A 19,757-nucleotide genomic window follows, 5' to 3' on the forward strand; every position below is an offset into this window, starting at 1 on the left:
GCATCTGCCTTCGGCTCAGAGCGTGATCAGCATTGCATGGGATTGAGCCCCACATCAGCGTCTCACTGGGAGCCTGCTTTATCCCCTCCCACTCCTATTGTGTTCCCTCTCTGCGCTGTCTGTCTCTATCTCTGTAATAAATAAATAAAATCTTAAAAAAGTAAAGAAGTTAATATGCTGTAGAAATTTTATTAAAGATTTCATTTATTTATTTGACAGAGTGTACAAGTAGAGGCAACAGCTTTGGGGAGAGGAGAAGCAGACTCCCACGAGCAGGGGGCCTGACGGGGAGACATGAACTCAATCCCAGGACCCGAACATGACCTGAACCAAGGCAGATGTAGCAACGACTAAACACAGAGCACCAGTAATGCTGTAAAACATTTAAAAAGCGGGGTAATATTAATAATTAAATAGCCTTTGACAAATTCCTGAATGCTTCTGCTTTTTAAAAGCTTTATGCATAATGAATTTGAAATTAATCTCATCATAATTACTCTATGGGACATGTATTATTATTGTTCCTATTTTAAGATAAACAAATCTAATACATACAGGAGTTGAGGTAACTTGTTCAAGGTCATTGCAATGAGTAGCTAAACTGGGGGATATAAACCCCGTTGAAATTTGGCTCCAAACACAGACCTCTGTTCTACCTAAGTCTACTGCAATATTGTTTTATTTATTTATTGTTTGTTTGTTTATTTATTTATCTATTTCATTTTTTATAATTTTTATTTTGTTATAATGGTGATCACCATACAGTACATCCCCAGTTTTGATGTTCCATGATTCATTATTTCTTAGTATAACACCCAGTGCACCATACAATATGTGCCCTCCTTAATACCATCACCCCGGCTTATTCCAATCCCCCGCAAGCCCTCAGTTTGTTCCAGAGTCCCACAGTCTCTCATGGTTTCATTCCCTTCTGTTTACCCCTCCTTCATTCTTCCCTTCCTTCTCTGCGATCTTCCTATTTCTTATGTTCCACTTAAATGAAATTGAAACCGTATGATAGTGTCTTTTTCTGCTGCTTGACTTGGCTTCACTTAGCATAATCTCCTGAATCCCGTCCATATTGCTGCAAATGTTGTGTAATTGTTCTTAACTCTGATGGCTGAGTAATATTTGTTGTATATATGGACCCACATCTTCTTAATCCAGTCATCTGTTGGAGAGGGCATCTCGGCTCCTTCCTTGATTTAGCTATTGTGGACAATATGCTATGAACACGTGGGGGTGCATATGGTGCTTCTCTTCACTACGTCTGTATCTTTGGGATAAATACCCCGTGAAATTGCAATGCCTAGATCATAGGGTAGCTCAATTTTAACTTTTTAAATGACTTCCCACTGTTTTCCAAGTGGCTGTACCAACTTGCATTCCCACCAACAGTGTAAGAGGGATCCCCTTTCTCCACATCACTCTCTCCAACATTTGTTTCCTGCCTTGTCAATTTTTTGCCATTCTAACTGGGTGTAAGGTGGTATCTCAAAGGTGGTTTTGATTTGAATTTCCCTGATGGCTAATAATTTTGAACATTTTTTCATGTGTCATTAGCCACATTTTGGCCTTATGTCTTCATTGGAAAAATGTCTGTTCATATCTTCTGCCCATTTTTGATTCGATTATTTGTTTCACATGTATTGAGTTTGAAGTTCTTTTAGATCTTGGATACTAGTCTTTTATCTGTAGTGTCATTTGAAAATGCCTCATTCCCATTCTATGGGCTGCCTCTTAGTTTTTGACAGTTTCCTTGGCTGTTACTTTTTTTATCTTGATGAAGTCCCACAAGTTATTTTTTTTCTTTTGTTCCTCTTGCCTTTGCCGGAGATACGTCATGAAAAAAGTTGCTGTGGCCCCATTATCAAAGGCGTTGCTGCCTATAATCTCCTCTAGGATTTTGATGGATTCCTGTCTCACATCAAGGTCTTTTCATCCATTTGGAGTTTATGGTGTATGGTGTGAAGAGTGGTGAAGTTTCATTCTTTTGCATATAGCGGTCCAGTTTCCCAGCACCATTTATTGAAGAGACTGTCCTTTTTTCCACTGGATGTTTTTTCCTGCTTTGTCAAAGATTAGTTACCCAAGAGCCAAGGGTCCATTTCTGGGTTCTCTATTCTATTCCGCTGGTCTATGTATCTGTTTTTGTGCCGTACCATATTTGTCGATCACAGCTTTGTAGTATAACGAAATCCTGGCAACGTGATGCCCCCAACTGTTTTCCTTTTCAACAGTTTCGCTTGGAGATTCAAGGGACCAAGAATTTTCTGTTTCCATACAAATTTAAGGACTATTTGTTCCAGTGCTTTGAAAAAATGTCATTAGGTATTTTGATCGGGATAGCATTGAAAGTGTAAGATTACTCTGGGTACTTATGGACATTTTAACTATGTTAATTCTTCGATCCATGAGCATGGAATATTTTCCATCTTTTTGTGTCTTCTTCAATGTGTCTTTCAAAGAAGAGTGATTTGTAGTTTCTAGAATATATAGATCCTTTACGTCTCTGGTTAAGTTAATTGAAGGTAGCATTATGATTTTTGGTGTATAAATGGAATGGATTCTAATTTCTCTTTCTTCAGTCTCATTGTTCGTGTATAGAAATGCAACTGAGTTTCTGAGCATTGAATTTTTATCCGCCACGTACGAATTGCTGTATAGAAGTTCTAGTAGTTTGGGGTGGAGTCTTTGGGTTTTTCTTTTTTTTTTTTTTTTAAAGATTTTTTTATTTTATTTATTTGACAAGAGAGAGACAGCCAGCAAGGAAACACAAGCAGGGGGAGTGCAGAGGGAAGAAGCAGGATCAGCGGAGGAGCCTACAGTGTGGGGCTCGAATCCCAGAATGCCGAATCACGCCCAGGCGAACGAGCGCTTGCGACTGCTCCACCCAGGCGCCCCTTGGGTTTTTCTTACAGAGTATCATGTCATCTGCAAAGAGAGACAGTTTTCCCTTCTTCTTTGCCCGATTTGGATACCTTTATCTCTTTTGTTTGTCTGATTGCTGTTCCAAAGGACTTCTAGTACTATATTTGGGCTGTAATGGTGAGAGTGGGCATCCTTAGCCGTGTTCGTGATCTTAAGGGAAAGGCTTTCAGCTTTTTCGTTGAGAATGATATTCACTGTAGGCTTTTCATAGATGGTTTTATGAAATTGAGGAATGTAACCTCTATCCCTACGCACTCTGGGGTTTAATCAGGAAAGGATGCTGTATTTTGTCAAATGCTTTTCTGCATCAATTGAGAGGATCATGGTTCTTGACTCTTTTCTTGTTGATATATACATAACACTGATCAATTTGCAAATGTTGAGTCACCCTTGCATCAGGGATGAATCACTTGGTCTTGATGGATAATAAAACACCCCAAAAGAATTGCTGTTGGGATCCTATTAGCTAGGATCTTGTTGAGAATTTTGGTGTCCATATTCATCAGGGATATCGGTCTGTAATTCTCCTTTTTGATGGGGGTCTTTGCCTGGTTTGCGGGGATCAAAGTGATGCTGGCCTCATAAGAATGAGTTTGGTGGTTTTCCTTCTGTTTCTATTTTTGCAGAAACAGCTTCAGGAAAATAGGTATTATTTATTCTTTGAATGTTTGGTAAACAGAGTTCCTAAGGGAATCTGTCTCCAGGTCCTGGACTTTTGTTTTGGTTATTTTTTGATCACTGCTTCAATCTCTTCATAATAATCGGTCTGTATAAAAATCAATTTCTTCCTGTTTCAGTCTTGGTAGTTTATAGGTTTCCAGGAAGGCATCCATTTCGTCCAGTTGTTTAATTATTGGCATAAAGCTGTTGATAAGTTTCTAATGATCCTTCCTGTTTCATTTAAAGGTGTTCTGGTGTGAATCTCTCCTCTCATTCATAATTTTATTAATTAAAAGGGCAAACTTATTCTTTTGAATAAGTCTGGTCAGTGGCTTATCGATCTTATTTATTCTTTCAAAGACAGCTTCCAGTTCATTGATCTGCTCTACTGTGCTCCTGGTTTTTAATTCATTGATCTCTGCTCTAATCTTGATCACCTGCCTTCTCGTGCATGGGTTAGGCCTGTTCTTCTGTTCCAGCTCCAGCTTCATTGAGGTGGAAAATAAAAACTGCATTTTAGATTTTTCTATTCTTTTGAGTGAAGCTTGGATGGCTATATATTTCCCCATTAGGACTGCATTTGCAGTGTCCCACAGGTTTTGGACTGATGTGTTTTCATTCTCATTGGTCTCCATAAATTATTTATTTATTTATTTATTTATTTATTTATTTATTTATTATTATTTTTTTAATAATGATTTTTTATTATATTATGTTAGTCACCATGGTATCCCCGGTTTTCGATCACTTAAGGCTCGATGATTCATTAGTTGTAGTATAACACAGTGCACCATGCATGTGTGCCCTCCTTACTACCATCACGGTCTCTCCCATCCCATTCCCCACCCCTCTCTCCCCTCTGTAGCCCTCAGTTTGTTTCTCATAGTCCATAGTCTCTCATGTTTCATTCCCCCTTCTGATTACCCCCCCTTTCTTTCCATAAATTATTTAAACTGATTTTTAATTTCCTGGTTTACCCAATCATTCTTGAGCAGGATGATTCTTAGTTTCCAAGTGTTTGAGTTTCTTCCAAATTTTTCCTTGTCATTGAGGTCCAGTTTCAAAGCATTGTGGTCTGAGAATATGCAGGGAGCAATCTGGATTTTGATCAGTCGAGACTTGTTTGTGACCCAGGGATATGGTCTATTCTGGAGAAAGTTCCATGTGCATTGAAAGAATTATGAGTATTCTGTTGTTCCTGGGAGGTGTAGTGTTCTATATATATATTCTATGAGAAAGGGTCCTATCTGGTCCAGTATGTCATTCAAAGCTCTTGTTTCTTTGTTGATTTTCTGCTTAGGTGATCTGTCTATTGCTGAGAGTGGAGTGTTGGGGTCCCCTACTATTAACATATTATTATCTGTATGTCTCTTTATTCTGGTTAAGAGTTGGCTTGTGTATCTAGCTGCTCCCCTGTTGGGGGCATAGATATTTATAATTGTCATATCCACTTGTTGGGTACATCCTTTAAGAATAATATAGTGTCCTTCTGTATCTCTAACAACAGTCTTTAGTTTAAAATCTAATCTGTCTGATATGAGAATTGCTACCCCAGCTTTCTTTTGAGGTCCATTGGCATGAAAAATGGTTTTCCATCCCTTCACTTTCAGTCTGGATATATCTTTAGGTTCAAAATGAGTCTCTTGCAGACAGCAAATGGATGGGTCGTGTCTTTTTATCCAATCTGCAACCCTGTGGCATTATGGGAGCATTTAGGCCATTCATATTGAGAGTGATTATTGAGAGATATGATTTTAATGATGTCATGTTGCCTGTGAAGAATTTCTGTTCTGTATCACTCTTGGGATCTTTTTACTTTTATAGAAACTCCCCCCTTAATATTTCTTGTAGGGCTGGCTTGGTGGTCACATATTCTTTCAGTTTCTGCTGGTCTTGAAAGGTCTTTGTCTCTCCATCAATTCTGAATGACAGCCTTGCTGGATAAAGGATCCTTGGCTGCATGTTCTTCTCAGATAGAGCTTTGAAAATACCCTGCCAACCCTTCCTAGCCTGCCAGGTCTCTGTAGACAGGTCTGACATTATTCTGATGTTTTTCCCTCTGTACGTAAGGATTTTCTTCCTCCTGGCCGCTTTCAATACTGTATCCTTGGATCTAATATTTGCGAAATGCACTATGACATGACATGGTGTAGGTCTGTTCTCATTGACTTTGGGAGGGGTCCTCTCTGCCTCTTGGACACAAATGCTTTTTTCCTTTGCCAGATTAGGGAAGTTCTCAGATACAATTTGTTCAAATATCTCTTCTAGACCTCTTTCTCCACCCCCCCTCGGGGATGCTGATGATTCTGACATTGGAATGTTTCATTGAGTCAGTAATCTCCCATAATCTACATTCTTGAGATTGGATTTTTTTGAGCCATGTTTCTGTTTTAACTTTCTCTTCTACCATCCCATCCTCCAGTTCACTAATTCGTTCTTCTGCCTCATTTACCCTGGCAGTCAGAGCGTCTAGTTTAGACTGCATTTGATTCATAGCATTTTTAATTTCTGCCAGATTCACTCTCATTTCCACTCTTAGAGATTCTATATTCTCGTTAATGTTTTCATTAATATTTTTTTCAAGCCTACACATAATCTTGACCATTGTTACTCTGAACTCCATTTCTGACAATTTGGTTATTTCCATATCCCTCAGTTCTGTGGCAGAGGCTTTTCTTTGCTGGGGGGGAATTTCTCCTCCTTGTCATTCTGATGAGGAGAGTTTGCGGGGATGCCCAGAGCCCAAATTATTAACCAGGACCCAGGCAGTGTGCACTTGTTTTATAGGGACCTTAGGGATGTGGGCTTCTTGATTTTTCAGCCTGCCTTCTGGGGGAGGGGCCTGCTGCGCTGATACTCAGGCAACCCTGTTTGGGTAGAGTCACCTTGTCCCCTGGAAGGGGGGACGGGGATGGGCACAATGTGAGCTGGTATTTCCGGGCTTTAGTTCTCTGACGGCTTTCCCTGGCGGTTTTCTGTGACTCTTCTGAGAGTCAGAGCAGCAGTGGCCGTATCCTAGCCTCTGTCTCAGAATAGAGAGGTCACAGTCTGCTCTTCACTGAGCTTTCTTTGCCACTTTAACTCTGTTTCTATCGGTGCTGCTAAAAACCCTGCAGCGTCCCAGTTTGTGCCCCCCACAGCCGCTCTCCCAGCCCTCACTTCCAGGGCCAGCACGTCTCTGTCCTTGGTGCTTCTAACGCTGCCAGCCGCCCCCGGTTTCCGGGCGTGCTCCCGAGCTCTCAGTTTCAGTCTAGTTCGAGTGTGCGCTCCAGAGCGCCGGTTTTCAGTTTGGACGCGCATGCGCTCCTGAGCTTCCGGTTTTAGTCTGGTTCCAGTGAGCGCTCTGGAGCTCCGATTTTCAGTCCAGTCGCACGCGTGTTCCCAGGCTCACGGTCTCAGTCTGCTCTCTCGTGGGTGCCCTTCCGCGCGAGTCCGGCACACTCCCCAGCGCAAGTGGCTACTGCTTCCCGGCGCCAGAGCTCGTTGGCTCCCTCCCCCTTCCGTTTATCATCTGATATCTGTGCGGGGATTCACGGCTGCCTGTTTCGTACCTCAATATTCAGCGCTGGAAATGTTCGTTTGTAGAGATCCAGATGTGTCTTCCTGCATCTCAGGCTGATTCCTTGGGTTTTCAGGATGGTCTGGTAGATATCCAGCTCAACTCGGGACCAGCTGAGAAAGGGTCTCCTACTCCTCCGCCATCTTTTCTCCTCCTTGCAGAAAGTGGTCACTTTTCTGTTCATAGTGTTTCTGCTACTCTTTTCTTCATTCTCCAGTTGCGTTCATAGGTATTCAGAATGGTTTGGTAGCTCTCTAGCTGAATTCCTGGGACCAAAAGAACTTTAGGTCTCCTGCTCCTCCGCCATCTTGGAACCTCTCTGAACTCCCTCCTTTTAGGTTTTTATGGACACTTCATGTTGTAGGCATGATTGATGCAATCACCGGCCACTTGAGCTCAATCTCCTGGCCCCTTCTGGTCCAGAGTTCAGCTGCTGCGGACGCACCAGGTACTGGAGCTGGGCCGAGACCCACAAGCAAGGACACATCCGGCGGGAGGACAACGTCGTCGTGGCAGCAGGGCATGCACTTGGTGTTTACGGAGAAGAGGCCACTGAGCGCCACAGACGTGGGTTGCACCACAAGAAGCTGCACAGGTGGAGCTAAGTCTGCAATATTGTGATAAAATTCCATGATCTATTAATAGACAATATAAAAAGTATAAATTCATCCATTGGGTACAGAAATCAGCTTTCTGTACTGTCCCAAAGAGCTAATAATAACCTTAAAAACTTAATGAGTTCTTATATGAGAAAAGCCTCCACTTTACACACATCTGATATTGGCCAAAGTTTTGCCACTTGTTGGTTTAAAAGATTGCCTTCATTTGTTTTACTCGTGTTTCCACACTTTGGTTAGAGAGTTTCTTTATTCTTTTAGAAGTACCCATAACTATTAGTCAACTCTTTGACCAAAAAATTAAATCCCTTGATCTTTTGTAAAGAAAATAGCTCTATAATTGTCATCTCTCTTTGTTAAGAAATTCAGTTCCTTTCAAACATATGCCAAAGCAAACATTGGTTTTTCTGAATCCCACAATTTTCTAATTTCCTAGTTAATACTTTGATGTGTACATACAGATTTTCTGAAAATAATCGAAAACTTCTATTGCTCAAAACTGTTCCTATTTTAATTATGTAGCTTTTTATAAAGAAAAGTTTGACAGGTAGTTCTTATTTTGTTCTTTTTTTAACGATTTATTTATCTATTTTAGAGAGAGAGTGTGTGTGTGTACAAGCGAGGAGGGAGGCAGAGAGAGAGGGAGAAAGAGAGAGCATCCCAAGCCGAATCCCCACTGAGCACAGAGCCCTATGCCAGGCTTGATCCCACAACCCTGAGATCACGACCTGAGCTGAAACCAAGAGTCAGATGCTTAACCAACTGAGCCACCAAGGCACCCCTTATTTTGTTCTTTTTACTTTCACTTATTTTAGTTTTAAAAAATTAACATACATTTCATATTAATAGTTATTTGTAAAGGGTCTAAATATTCCACATGATTCTCACTTTCCACAAACATATAGTACAAAAGCAGGGAAGAAATAGGCATAATAATGTACTATTAGTATTATTATTTTAATACCTAACAATCATCAAGGATTTTCTATGTTCTAGGAACTGTTTTTGAGTGCTTTACATGTGTAATTCATTTAATCTACACAACTCTACAGCATTGGTGTGGCAAAGATTACTGGGTTTCTCACTAGTTTTTATTCTCCTGTTTTGATATAGTAATAGAAGTTTCAGCAAAAGGCATATGGTATCTCTTGATACTAGATGTGGCCACTGAATATGTTCTGGCTAATGGGATGTGAGCGGAAGTGACTTGGGGGAAATTCTGGATCATAGCTGTAATGGAAATGAGAGCCTACTCCTTCTCTTACTCCTCTCCTGCTAGCTGCAGTGTGGACATCTAGCCAGGCGGGAGCTGGAGTAGCCATCATGGTCCATGAGATGGAAGCCACATTTTAAGAAGAGCAGAATTTGACAAAGGAGCCTAATCCCACAGTCTCACAGCCACCTCCTCAACCCTACACTCCTCCATCAGAAATAAACTTCTATTTCTTTTAGGTGGCTGTTATTTTTCCACTATCTAACTAATGCTGTTGGTATCAACACCATTCTCACTTTGACATTGGGTAAACTGAAGTACTCAGAGGTTAAGTGATTAGTAGTAGAACCAGGATTTGAACCACAGTTTGGCTTCAGAGTTTTCCCTCTTAACCATAACATTCTACTGCCTCTGATAAAATTAATTTGTACTTAGTTAATTTTAACACATGTGATTTTCTGCCATCTGTGATTTAGGAGGTCAAGGAATTTTTCTTTGCTCTGCCGTATTTTGGAATGGGTAAGGGGTATGGTTGAAATTATCTGGATATGGCTAGATTTATGTAGGGAAGGATAGTAAGGCTGATCATGGAAAGCAGAAGAAAGGGCAGAAGATCATGATAGGGAGATAATTAAATGGGGAAGTGAGGTTTGATTAAACCATTAAAGAGGTTTGATTTGGGCACAGCTGACATGGTGGGCAAATAGTAACTATGATGAAGAGGAAGGAGATAAAATGAATGTTTTCATGTCTGTGGCTTCTCTGGCTCCATGTCAGTTGAGTCAAGGTTGCCTAACATCTTGAAGTTGGTCTGATGAGCTGCAAGTTCCATAGAACAATAAAGATTATCTTCTCCAAGGTCCAAAAGAGCATATGATGCTCTCAAAACTTGAGTTTCAAGGTGACCTTCTCCACATAGTCTCTTCAGTTTTAATGCCTTCCTGGCTTCCTGGAAACCACCAGGAGCAGCATTTCATAGAAAAGCATTTAAAGCTACAATTTTACTCTGCTGTCTATCCTGGATTTTCCTCTGTCAGTTTTTTGACAGCAAGGGTAAGATAGCCCATGGGATTAGAAAGTATGATATCTAAAATTAGAAGATTCTGGAACCATCTCAGATTGACCCCTTACTTTCCATATAGGTTGGCCTAAATCCATTGCAGAACAGAAATGTTTCCTCTCATCATATGATTTTTGAATATGTTTCTTCACTTCTCTGGATTTCATTCTCCTTAAGTTTGAATGGAAAGCTTGGAAAGAGAGTGGAAGTCATTCACAGGGATAGCCCTCCATGGTTTTCCCTTCTCAATAGCTTTGAATTCTCAAAACACTGAAAAAGAAGTCATAGGCCATGAATTTTCTTGAATTCTTCCTTAACTCTTCATTGTCCCAGTTACTTAGATAATTGGGAGTCTTATGCACTCATGCCTTTGTCTAAGAATCCATGAAAGAGGAAATGGATGTCTTATTAGGCAAGATGACTTGTATTTGCTTAAACTATGACTAAGGCAAAAAGATAATTCCACCTTTAGGAAAGTGGAATTGTTCTAGGGAGAACAATAAGAAGATGCATATGGGCTCCACATTTCTGCCATCTAGGCAAGACTTCTCATTGAAAGAAGAATGTCCTAACTTCTAACTTCATGAACGTCCTTTCCAGAGAGGAGTGGTATTGACCCTCACTAACAAAGAATTCAATACAATTCAGCATATGCTTGATGCAAATCATTATCAAGTTGATAGGGCTTTATGCATGGCAAATTGCTTTCACAGTACAAGGCCCCCTGCCCAATGTAGGTGAGACACATGAATAAAATATGATCCCTGCTCAGAAGGGTTCCATAATCCAGAGTAGAAAATAGACACATGCATAAATAATTCTAACTCAAGATAGACCCTGATATGTACTTTATTAGGAAATGCTAGGAGAACAGTGCAGGAGAGATTACTTCCAATAGGGCTGTAAATGAAGGTTTTTTGCAAAAGTGAGAATTTGTCAGACCTATTGCTAATAGCAAATGTAATTTGTCATCTACTTTACATAGATTATTTCTTTTATGTTTTATTCTCACAATAACCCAATGAGGAAGTACAACATGAAGAAAAAAGCTGGAACATGCAGGAAATTTATTGGGTTAGAGGTACATGTAGCAGGAGTTGATGCTGCTATTTACCTAGAGCAAACTACAGAGTTGCCCATGTGAGAAGCATCTAGATTTTAAATCACTGCCAGTAATTGAAGAGTGTGCCCTATGGCTTTTGATTTGGGGCTCCTAAAGCAGATTTTATGCATGTCTCATAGTCTGTATTCTAAGTCTGTTGATACTAACATGCCTTTCAGATTTGGAAAAGATCCTTCTCAGGATTTTCATATAATGTGGTAGCCAACAAGTGGAAAATTGGAAATTTCATTTTATTGTGTTGAACCACATGAAATTGTCATCTTTGTAGGAATATTGACATTTTCATGTAATTCAACCTTAATGTACATAGATAACATTGGGCAGCCATTACTTGACTTTAGGACAGAGGGTGACATGATCAAATTCGGGTTTTGAAAGGGTAAGCATGGGAATTTTATTTACTTTACTTTACTTTAAATTAAAATTTTGAGGCAATGTTCCATGATTCATTGTTTGCGTGTAACACCCAGTGCTCTATGCAATACCCATCACCAGGCTAACCCATGGGAATTTTAGAGGAGGTACTGGAGTACAAGGACCTGAAGGCAGGAAAGACCTAATACAGTGGTGTTAGTGAGAGATGCTAACACCTGAATGAGTCTCTCGCATTAGGTGTGGGCTTCTTCAGGGCAGATACCGTGTTTCTGGTAAACGTCTACTGAGAATGGTGTAGGTGCCCAAAAGAGAATTATTAAATGAGTAAGTGAGAGGGTAGGAGTAGAGAGGAAAGAAAAGACATAACAGATATTCTCCTTGTAGGATCTACTAGAATGTAGAGATAAGAATAGGGTGAAACAAAACAAGTCGTTTTATGTTGTCAAAGAAATGTCAAGAAGAAAGGAAGAATCAGCAAATAATGTCAGTGGTTCACTTTCTGCTAGTGATTTCTCCAGGCTTCTTCCATTGGCTGACATCTCTGACAGGGAAAACTTAGAATCTTGAAATGTTATGTTAAACAAACACTTTAAAGATATTGGGGGACGGACTTCTGAATGCTTCATTTCTAGGTGTGGTTTCCAAGTGCAGAGTTCCTGGGTGTCCCCATTTGCCAGCTCACTTCTGGCCTAGCGGATCTTGGAAGCTCCTTGATTTCTAGTGTCTTTTTCTATTGGCTACTGCATGGCAAGATAGCCGGGTCTAGTAATGTTGTCCTTTAAAATCTAGCACTGGAAATAACTAGAGAAGTTAATTCAGCGTATCCCAAAGTTTGTTCCTATTCCAAAAGACATTAATAAGTGTAAAATATATATTTTTAAAATTTTTATGTACAAATAAATATAGGAAATGTTGAGTTAAACAAGATTTAAAGAACTTTTTCCTTTCTTAAACACTGCTTCTTTCAGATTTTTGCAAAGTGCATGAATCTCCAAAATGGGATGAGAATCTAAAATGTTTCCTAAACTTCATTTACCACTAAACCTTTTTCTTAATGAATGTTTCATGTGTGTAGTGTTTTATGGCCTACACTTAAGGAAATGTTGATCTAAGATTGTTTATCTGATATATTTATTACTCTTTTAGTTCGGGGATGTTCCCTTATTGTTGGCTAAATTTTTAATACTGACTTTGGGTAATTACAGCAGAAATCCACCAAAGGCTTATAATTAGGTATCAGTATAACTATAATAATTTTTTAAAACCCTAACTCTAGGGAAAAAAAAGTTAAAAGGAATCATTCCACATTATCAACAGTAGTCATTTTAGTATAGTGGGAATATGTAGTTTTTTCCCTTCATTTCTGTCCCAAATACTATTTAAGACTATGTCTCTAATATAAATAGGGAAAAAAAAGAACTAAAAGGAAGAGTGATAGAGGAGAGTGAAAAGAAGACAATGAGACTCAAATTTTTCAAGATGTTTTTCTTACATAGGTTTCTTCCATTTCATTTTTTATGATGCAATATATTGCAGTTCTTACCTTGATCCTTCAGATTGCGTTATTGCAGTTATTAGTAGGCACTGTCGGGTGGTAGAAAGGGCCTGGGATTTGGAGATTTAGAGGATTTAGGCTTTAATCCTAGCTCTCCTGCTTAAGAAAGAAAAACAAAAAACAAAACTTTGGTAAGATGTACTTCTCTGCATGCCACTGTTTTCTTCTGGTTTTTCACTATGGTTCTGTGATCTTGATAAGCTACTTAACCTGAGCTTCAGGAAGCTCGTCTGTTAACTCTCAAAGGATTTTATAATACCACCCTGCTAGACATAAAATCTAATATTTGTGTTAAGTAGCTTTTTAAAATATATTTTCTTCTTTTTTAAAAACTCTATTTTCATTACAAAAAATACATTTTTTTAAGTTTATTTATTTATTTATTTGACAGAGAGAGGGAGAGAGAGAGAGAACAAGCAGGGGGATTGGCAGGCAGAGGGAGAGGGAGAAACAGACCCACGGAGCAAGGAGCCTGATGCGAGGCTCGATCCCAGGACCCTGGAATCATGACCTGGGCCGAAGGCAGCTGATTAACCGACTGAGCCACCCAGGCGCCCCCCAAAAATACATTTTTATTGTTGTAGGCAACTTACAAAACACGGGGAATTCATCATAAAATCATAAACAGCACCATGACCTCACCACCCAGCAATATCTACTTTGTTGAATCTGCTTCGCGTTTGCTTGTCTGTATCTTACTACACTGTAAGAAAGGTAAAAGCAGGACTCCACCTCCTTGTATCCTACTGTGTGTTCCAAGCACCTGGCAAAATGAGGAGGTACTTAATAAATGTGTTGAATGGATATGATGAAAGCCTGGCTTCCTTATCATCTTTCTCAAACTTCTCTTATTTGTGCCTTCTGCTGAATCTGTTCCATGTCTGAACAAAAGGCCTTCTCAAACTTCATACCCTTCCTCTTTTTCAGAGCCTGGCTGCTGTTTGCCTCCTGGTCCCCCAGCCCCCTGGTGAGGCTTCTGCAAGAGCCTTCCACCACTCCAGTGCATGCTTGTGGCATGATAGAATTTTAGATACGGATGCACCCAGGGAATCTTCTGTTCTCCTCCAGTTTCCAAGAGGGAATTCTGAGGCATCAAGAAGGAGGTAGGTCAGAGTGATAGTGATGGTTCTTAGTGGAGAATGGACTCACTTTAAAGTTTCTCTAGCCCCTACCCTAAAATATAACATTTAGAACTTCATTGTACAATCTCCAGATATTCCTATCCACATGTGGAGAATTCAGCTTGAGGAAGACTTGAACTGAAATCCCTGCTTCAATTTCTAAGGCGTGTCTTTGCTTCTACAAGGACTGACTTAGGTTTTGTAGGCTTTCCTCTCTGCTGACACTACCAGGAAGAGAACCCCCAGGGGTCATCTTCACAGCTGTGACATTGGCGTCTACTGATTCCAGTTTTCCTCTCTGAATAATCTGGCCTGCTTCCTTTGCATTCCTTTCAGTTTTAATGTTTTTAAAAATATGAAATGTTCTATTATATAAACAATGAGTATCATCTATGTGTGTTTTTATGAGCATAATCCTAACAGCAGCCAGGGAAGCTGAAGGAGCCTAGTCAACACCCATGTTAGAAAGCAACTTGTGAAGGGAACTGCCTGATTACCTGGTGTTCTAATAACTCTTATTAGTGCTTGAAACTACTGTGTCCATTTTAATGACATTGGTATGGTTTTGGCATGAGTCAATGTTATTTTGGTGCTCAGCTCCACAAAAAAGTTTCCCCTTAAAACCGATAATAATTTTCACATTCAAGAGGTTTAGTAAGAAGAGGCAGGAGAGTCTGTCCATGCCTAATTTTCTGTCATTTGTCTGTTGCGAAGCCAGCAGTCAGTTTAGTGATCATCCCAGGATTCTCAAGCCCCAGCATGGCTGGTAACATGAAAACACACAATGTGGACAGTCTGGGTTCTAAACAAATGAGGCAAGAATTCTGGAAAAATTTTAGAAACATTTCTGCATTGCAAACTGTTTTCATCATATAATCTCCAATTTCTAAAGAGTTCTTCTTGCCTTCTTTTGTATAGCAATCATGCTTGCACAAATTTTTGTGCAATTTGTGTGTTATTTTTATTTTTCAATATGGTACATTTTCATGTAATGTATAGATCGTTACTGTATTCAAGGTGTTAGGAAACAATCAAGTAAGCAGTGTATATTGGGGACCACACATCTTCAAACACATATACCCCTCCCATTATTTCCTCTCAATCCTAAGGATGGCCAAAATTAATTGGCATATGTAATGGATGCTTAAAAAACAAATAATAAAAAAGAACAAATGGAGAAAATCTGGCGACATCTTTAAAAGGGGCTTTTTAGGCAGCAAACAGCAATTGCAACACAGTAGTGGCCATGCACACATCAACCTACACACCGGCCAACTTGCTGTCCCGGTGCACCAGTGGCCCAGGTGCCCTCTCTGCACTCTGCGTGCAGCAGCATGACATTGCAGGCACCCAGGCCAGAGCACCCCTCTGCACCCCCCCGGGGGGGGGCACTTAGAGGAACCTGTGCTCTCCTTGCTGGTGCCATCTACCAGTGGACCCCCTGGCCCAGGAGCACTTCTCAGGCTGGGGTTCACTGCAGAGGAGTTTCCAAAGGCAGGAGAGGGAAAGGGGCAAGGCCATTGACTCCACTTGGATTCACCACTGGCATACCGGCAGGAGAGATTCCAGTCTCTGCTGCAGACCTGAGAACATGAATCCTGTCAGATCTCCCAGGGCAGGGTGAGAGTGGTGCTTTTGTCCCTGAGGCACCTAGGGCTGGAAGGAGTCAGGTGCATTGGGGGCCCACAAGCTTGTTCCTCGCTCGGGAGCACAACTCAGTTCCACAGAATTCTAACCCCTCTTTCAAGACCTGCCGCAGTCATCTCCATTTATTGTTATCATTTACCAATTTTTTGTTTCAAACGCAGTAATTATTTTCCCGCTGTTGCCACTCCTAAATAAATAACCTTTTATTGTGGAGAGTTGCACCAGATTTTGGGGTCAGACGTCCTCAACCTACCTACCTACCACTCAGCCTCTTATTTATGGTGTTCTATAATCCAGGGTGCTCAAAACGCTGCTGGCTCTTTGAGCGTATTTGGGGCACTCCCTTTGTCATATTGGTATGTTTGATTTAGTGTCAAAAATGTAACAATTATTATGCAGTGTAAAATTTTGCTTATCATTTAGCCTTTTCCCCTCAGTAGTTTACAGCATGAATCACACTAAGAGCACAGCTTGGAAGTAACAATCTCGTTAATTAACATATTTTCCTCATCTCTTCTGTGAGTCACAATCATGTGAAACCTGCTGAGAGTTAGAAATAAAGTACACAACACATATCTTTTCTAAATGGAGATGAAAGTAAGTAAATTAATTAATTAATTAATTAATTAATGGAGATGAATTCTCCTTCCTCCATCCCAGTTACTACTGGGGATTAGTGAGTAATACTTTCAAAGCGTATAACTATTAGAGATGGGGGCATACCAATCAGAAAAGTTGCTGATTTGATTTGGTTCAGTGCTCTATCAATTCAACTAATTACCAAAATAATAATAATGATGATGATGCAAAGTGCAGAAATGTAACGAGTGGTACCTTTTGCTGCCAGGGAGCAAGGCGTAAGTGAGGCGTGGCCCAAGATGAAAGGACACAGGTAGAAGATGGAGGGCTAGGGTGCCATATTGGAAGGAAGGGCCTGGAGTTTCCAGCTCTCCTCCCTTTCCCTGAAAGGGAAGTTAGCTTAAGATGTCTCACTGCCTGCCCCATCTTTGGCGTGGGCATTAGGGAGCTCCCCTTCCAAGGTTGTGGGATTCCAAAGAACTTCCTACCAGGGGCGCCTGGGAGGCTCAGTCAGTTAAGGTTCTGCCTTCAGCTCATCAGGCTCTCTGCTCAGTGGGGAGCCTGCTTCTCCCTCTCCGTCTGCCTGCTGCTGTACCTGCTTCTGCTCTCTCTCCCTCTCTCTGTCAAATAAATCAATAAAAATCTTAAAAAAAAAAAAAAAAAAAAAAAAAAAAAAAAAAAAAACCCTTCCTACAAGGATTAACTCCACCTAGCAGTTTCTTCACAGCTTAGTTCTTCTCTCTTACCTCTCAGCTGGCCAGGGCTCAGCCCACCCCTCCCTACTCCATAGCCAGGAGGGGTGCAAAGCAAGAATGTCTTCCTAGGCTTCTTGGAGCTGAAAGGTGCCAGTATTCCTGCCTCTCCTGTCTTGTCTTCAAACAAGTGTCTGGGCCTTTAAAATTTTTGAAGTGTCCCCCCAACCCCAACCTTACCATGAAAATATAGGAAATGGAGAAGTTATACTATTTTTGTATAAAATTTACCTGGAATCTGATAAAGTGCTTTGGACTTGGGGTCAGCTTCTAGTGGGAATATGAATATGACTTCTAAAGAAATGCTATTTAAATTAAGTCATATGAACATTGAGAAGTGGCATAATGATGCAGTTGTTCAGGGCATGGAGTCTGAGATAGGCTGCTGGGTCTAGGCCCAAGTGTAGCCATTTTTTCATCATGCATCTGAGAAAATTGGTTAGCCTTTCTTTGCCTCAATTTCTTCAAATGCAAAATGACATTAGTAATAATAAAAATAATAGTAATTGTACCCAGCTCATAGAGGAGCAAATGAATTAATATATGTAAAGTGCTTAGAAGCATGCCTGACACATACTAGGGATTCCATAAACGGTAGTCTGTTTATGATCCCGGAACCTTGTGTGTGACGAGGACAAAGTTTTGGGGAGGGTAAGTGGAAGGAACTTGGAGCTCTGCATCCCTAGGCTGGCCCTGTCACTTATTAGTTGTGTAGGTATGGACAAGTTACAAAGCCATTTCAAGTCTAATTTTGTACATATGTAAAATGGCAATAATAGAAGTATGTATTTCATAGGATTGTGGTGAGAAGTAAATGAAATGGTGTATATAAAGCCCTGACACATAATGAGCTATCCATAACTATTACTTCTTTTATTTCTCTGGCTCTACTTCTTATAGGCTGCATTACTCTGGGCATAGTTCGTTCATGGAGTGGGGGAAAGGGAGGTAAAGCCATACCTGTTGTTAGAGTTGTTGTGTAGATTTCAGTTAAAGAATGACAGGCACTTGGAACAAGGCTGAGCAGATAGTAAATGCTCAAAAACATTGGCTTACTTTATCCAGAGATGCTTAGATCTGGACCCTGGGTTAGTGGACAAGACAGAAGGAAAACAGAGAAGAAAGGTGCCCAGTGGTGAAGAAAGGAGCACACAGACTTCATTCAGGTTCTCTGGGAAGCTCTCTCCTCAGTGTCCACTATTTATTCCAGCTTACTTCCCAGGCTTTGCCATATGTCTTAGCTCATTTGGGCTGCTGTAACAAAATTACCATCAACTAGGTGGTTTAAACAACAAACGTTTATTTTTCATAGTTTTGGAGGCTGGGAAGTACAGATTTGGTGTCTGGTGGGAGCCCACTTCCTAGTTCGCAAATGGCTATCTTCCTACTGTAACTTCACATGGTGGAAGGGAGTAAAGAACTCTCTGGGGCCTCTATTGTAAGGGCACTAATTCCATTCATGAGGGCTCCAGTCTCATGACCTAATCACCTCCCAAAGGCCCCACATCCAAGTACCATCGCACTGGGGATTAGGCTTCAGTGTATGAATTTTGAGGAGACAAAGAGAGTCTGTAGTACGAAACTAGGTCATTCCCTGACATGAAGGAGAAATTAATTGGAGATGAATCCAGTGTTTTTTCTAGCCCTTAACCAAGGACAATAAGCCATGCAGGGCACACTTACCCAAAGAGACTGAACCATCTCTAATTATAAGTGACATGTAGTGATCCTTGGGCCTTTGATGGTCTCCTGGGACTCCTATGCTTCTGCCATCAAGCTTATTGATCATTGAAAACTACCTTCTAGTCTTTATCACTTCAGCTTGAGGATCTGACACTTGTTAAATCACATGAGCCCTTGGAAGGATTAATACTTTCAAGTTGCCTTCAGTCAACATTCATCCATTTCTTTACCAGTATTGAGGGAGCATCTGTTCTGAGTAAGGTCAGGTACTAGAGTCCAGGGATATGGAGATGAACAGAGCAGACCTGGTCATCCCCCTTTACAGACCTCAAATGCATAATTCTGGTCATTTATTGGCATCTACTGTGCAGATTTTGTAGTGGTATGGGCAAGAGAACCTAATGGTACTGGATTTTCCTGAAGGAGGGAAGAAGACAAGGCCAACCAGATGAGAGGAGTGAAAGAATGGTACCAAAAAGACCTTTCTGGACATCTCTCTAGGGCTAGCTCGTTTTTTACAACTGGCTGCTTAAATTCCAGGTGGGCATGGGAGACATGTTTCCCTTCTGCCTGTTTTCTAGTTTCCTTATTGTATCAAAACATATATCATACACTTTTGAGAGGCAAAGCTCAGAGTCTTACTCTGTGGCCTGAGAAAAAGAAATACCCTTCTTGCTAAATGTTTAAGGCTAAATGTTTCTTTCCATAGGATTTTTAGAGTAGTATCTAAATTGCTTATTTGGCATCAAGGAATGGGATGGTAATGGAAGAAATGAGAGAGAATATATTTCTAATACAAATTTTAAAATGTTTAAAAATATTTAGAAGTCAAATCTCCTTAGTTGCCAAATTCTTGGTTCAGCTTTCTCCTTATTTTCACTA

At 40.5% G+C, this 19,757-nt stretch overlaps 1 protein-coding gene across 2 annotated transcripts in view; it reads left to right on the forward strand.

Moving 5' to 3' along the window:
* LOC103657472 overlaps window positions 1–19,757 on the forward strand; it is a 242,340-nt gene that overhangs the window by 141,276 nt on the left and 81,307 nt on the right. For both annotated transcript variants that reach the window (XM_040643615.1, XM_008684902.2), the window contains one exon: window positions 14,021–14,196. In XM_040643615.1, coding sequence (XP_040499549.1) covers window positions 14,021–14,196 — 176 coding nt within the window. The remainder of the gene's footprint in view (window positions 1–14,020; window positions 14,197–19,757) is intronic.

The sequence above is a fragment of the Ursus maritimus genome, unplaced genomic scaffold (assembly GCF_017311325.1).
Source record: "Ursus maritimus isolate PB19 unplaced genomic scaffold, ASM1731132v1 scaffold_29, whole genome shotgun sequence".
NCBI classification, from domain to species: Eukaryota; Metazoa; Chordata; class Mammalia; order Carnivora; family Ursidae; genus Ursus; species Ursus maritimus.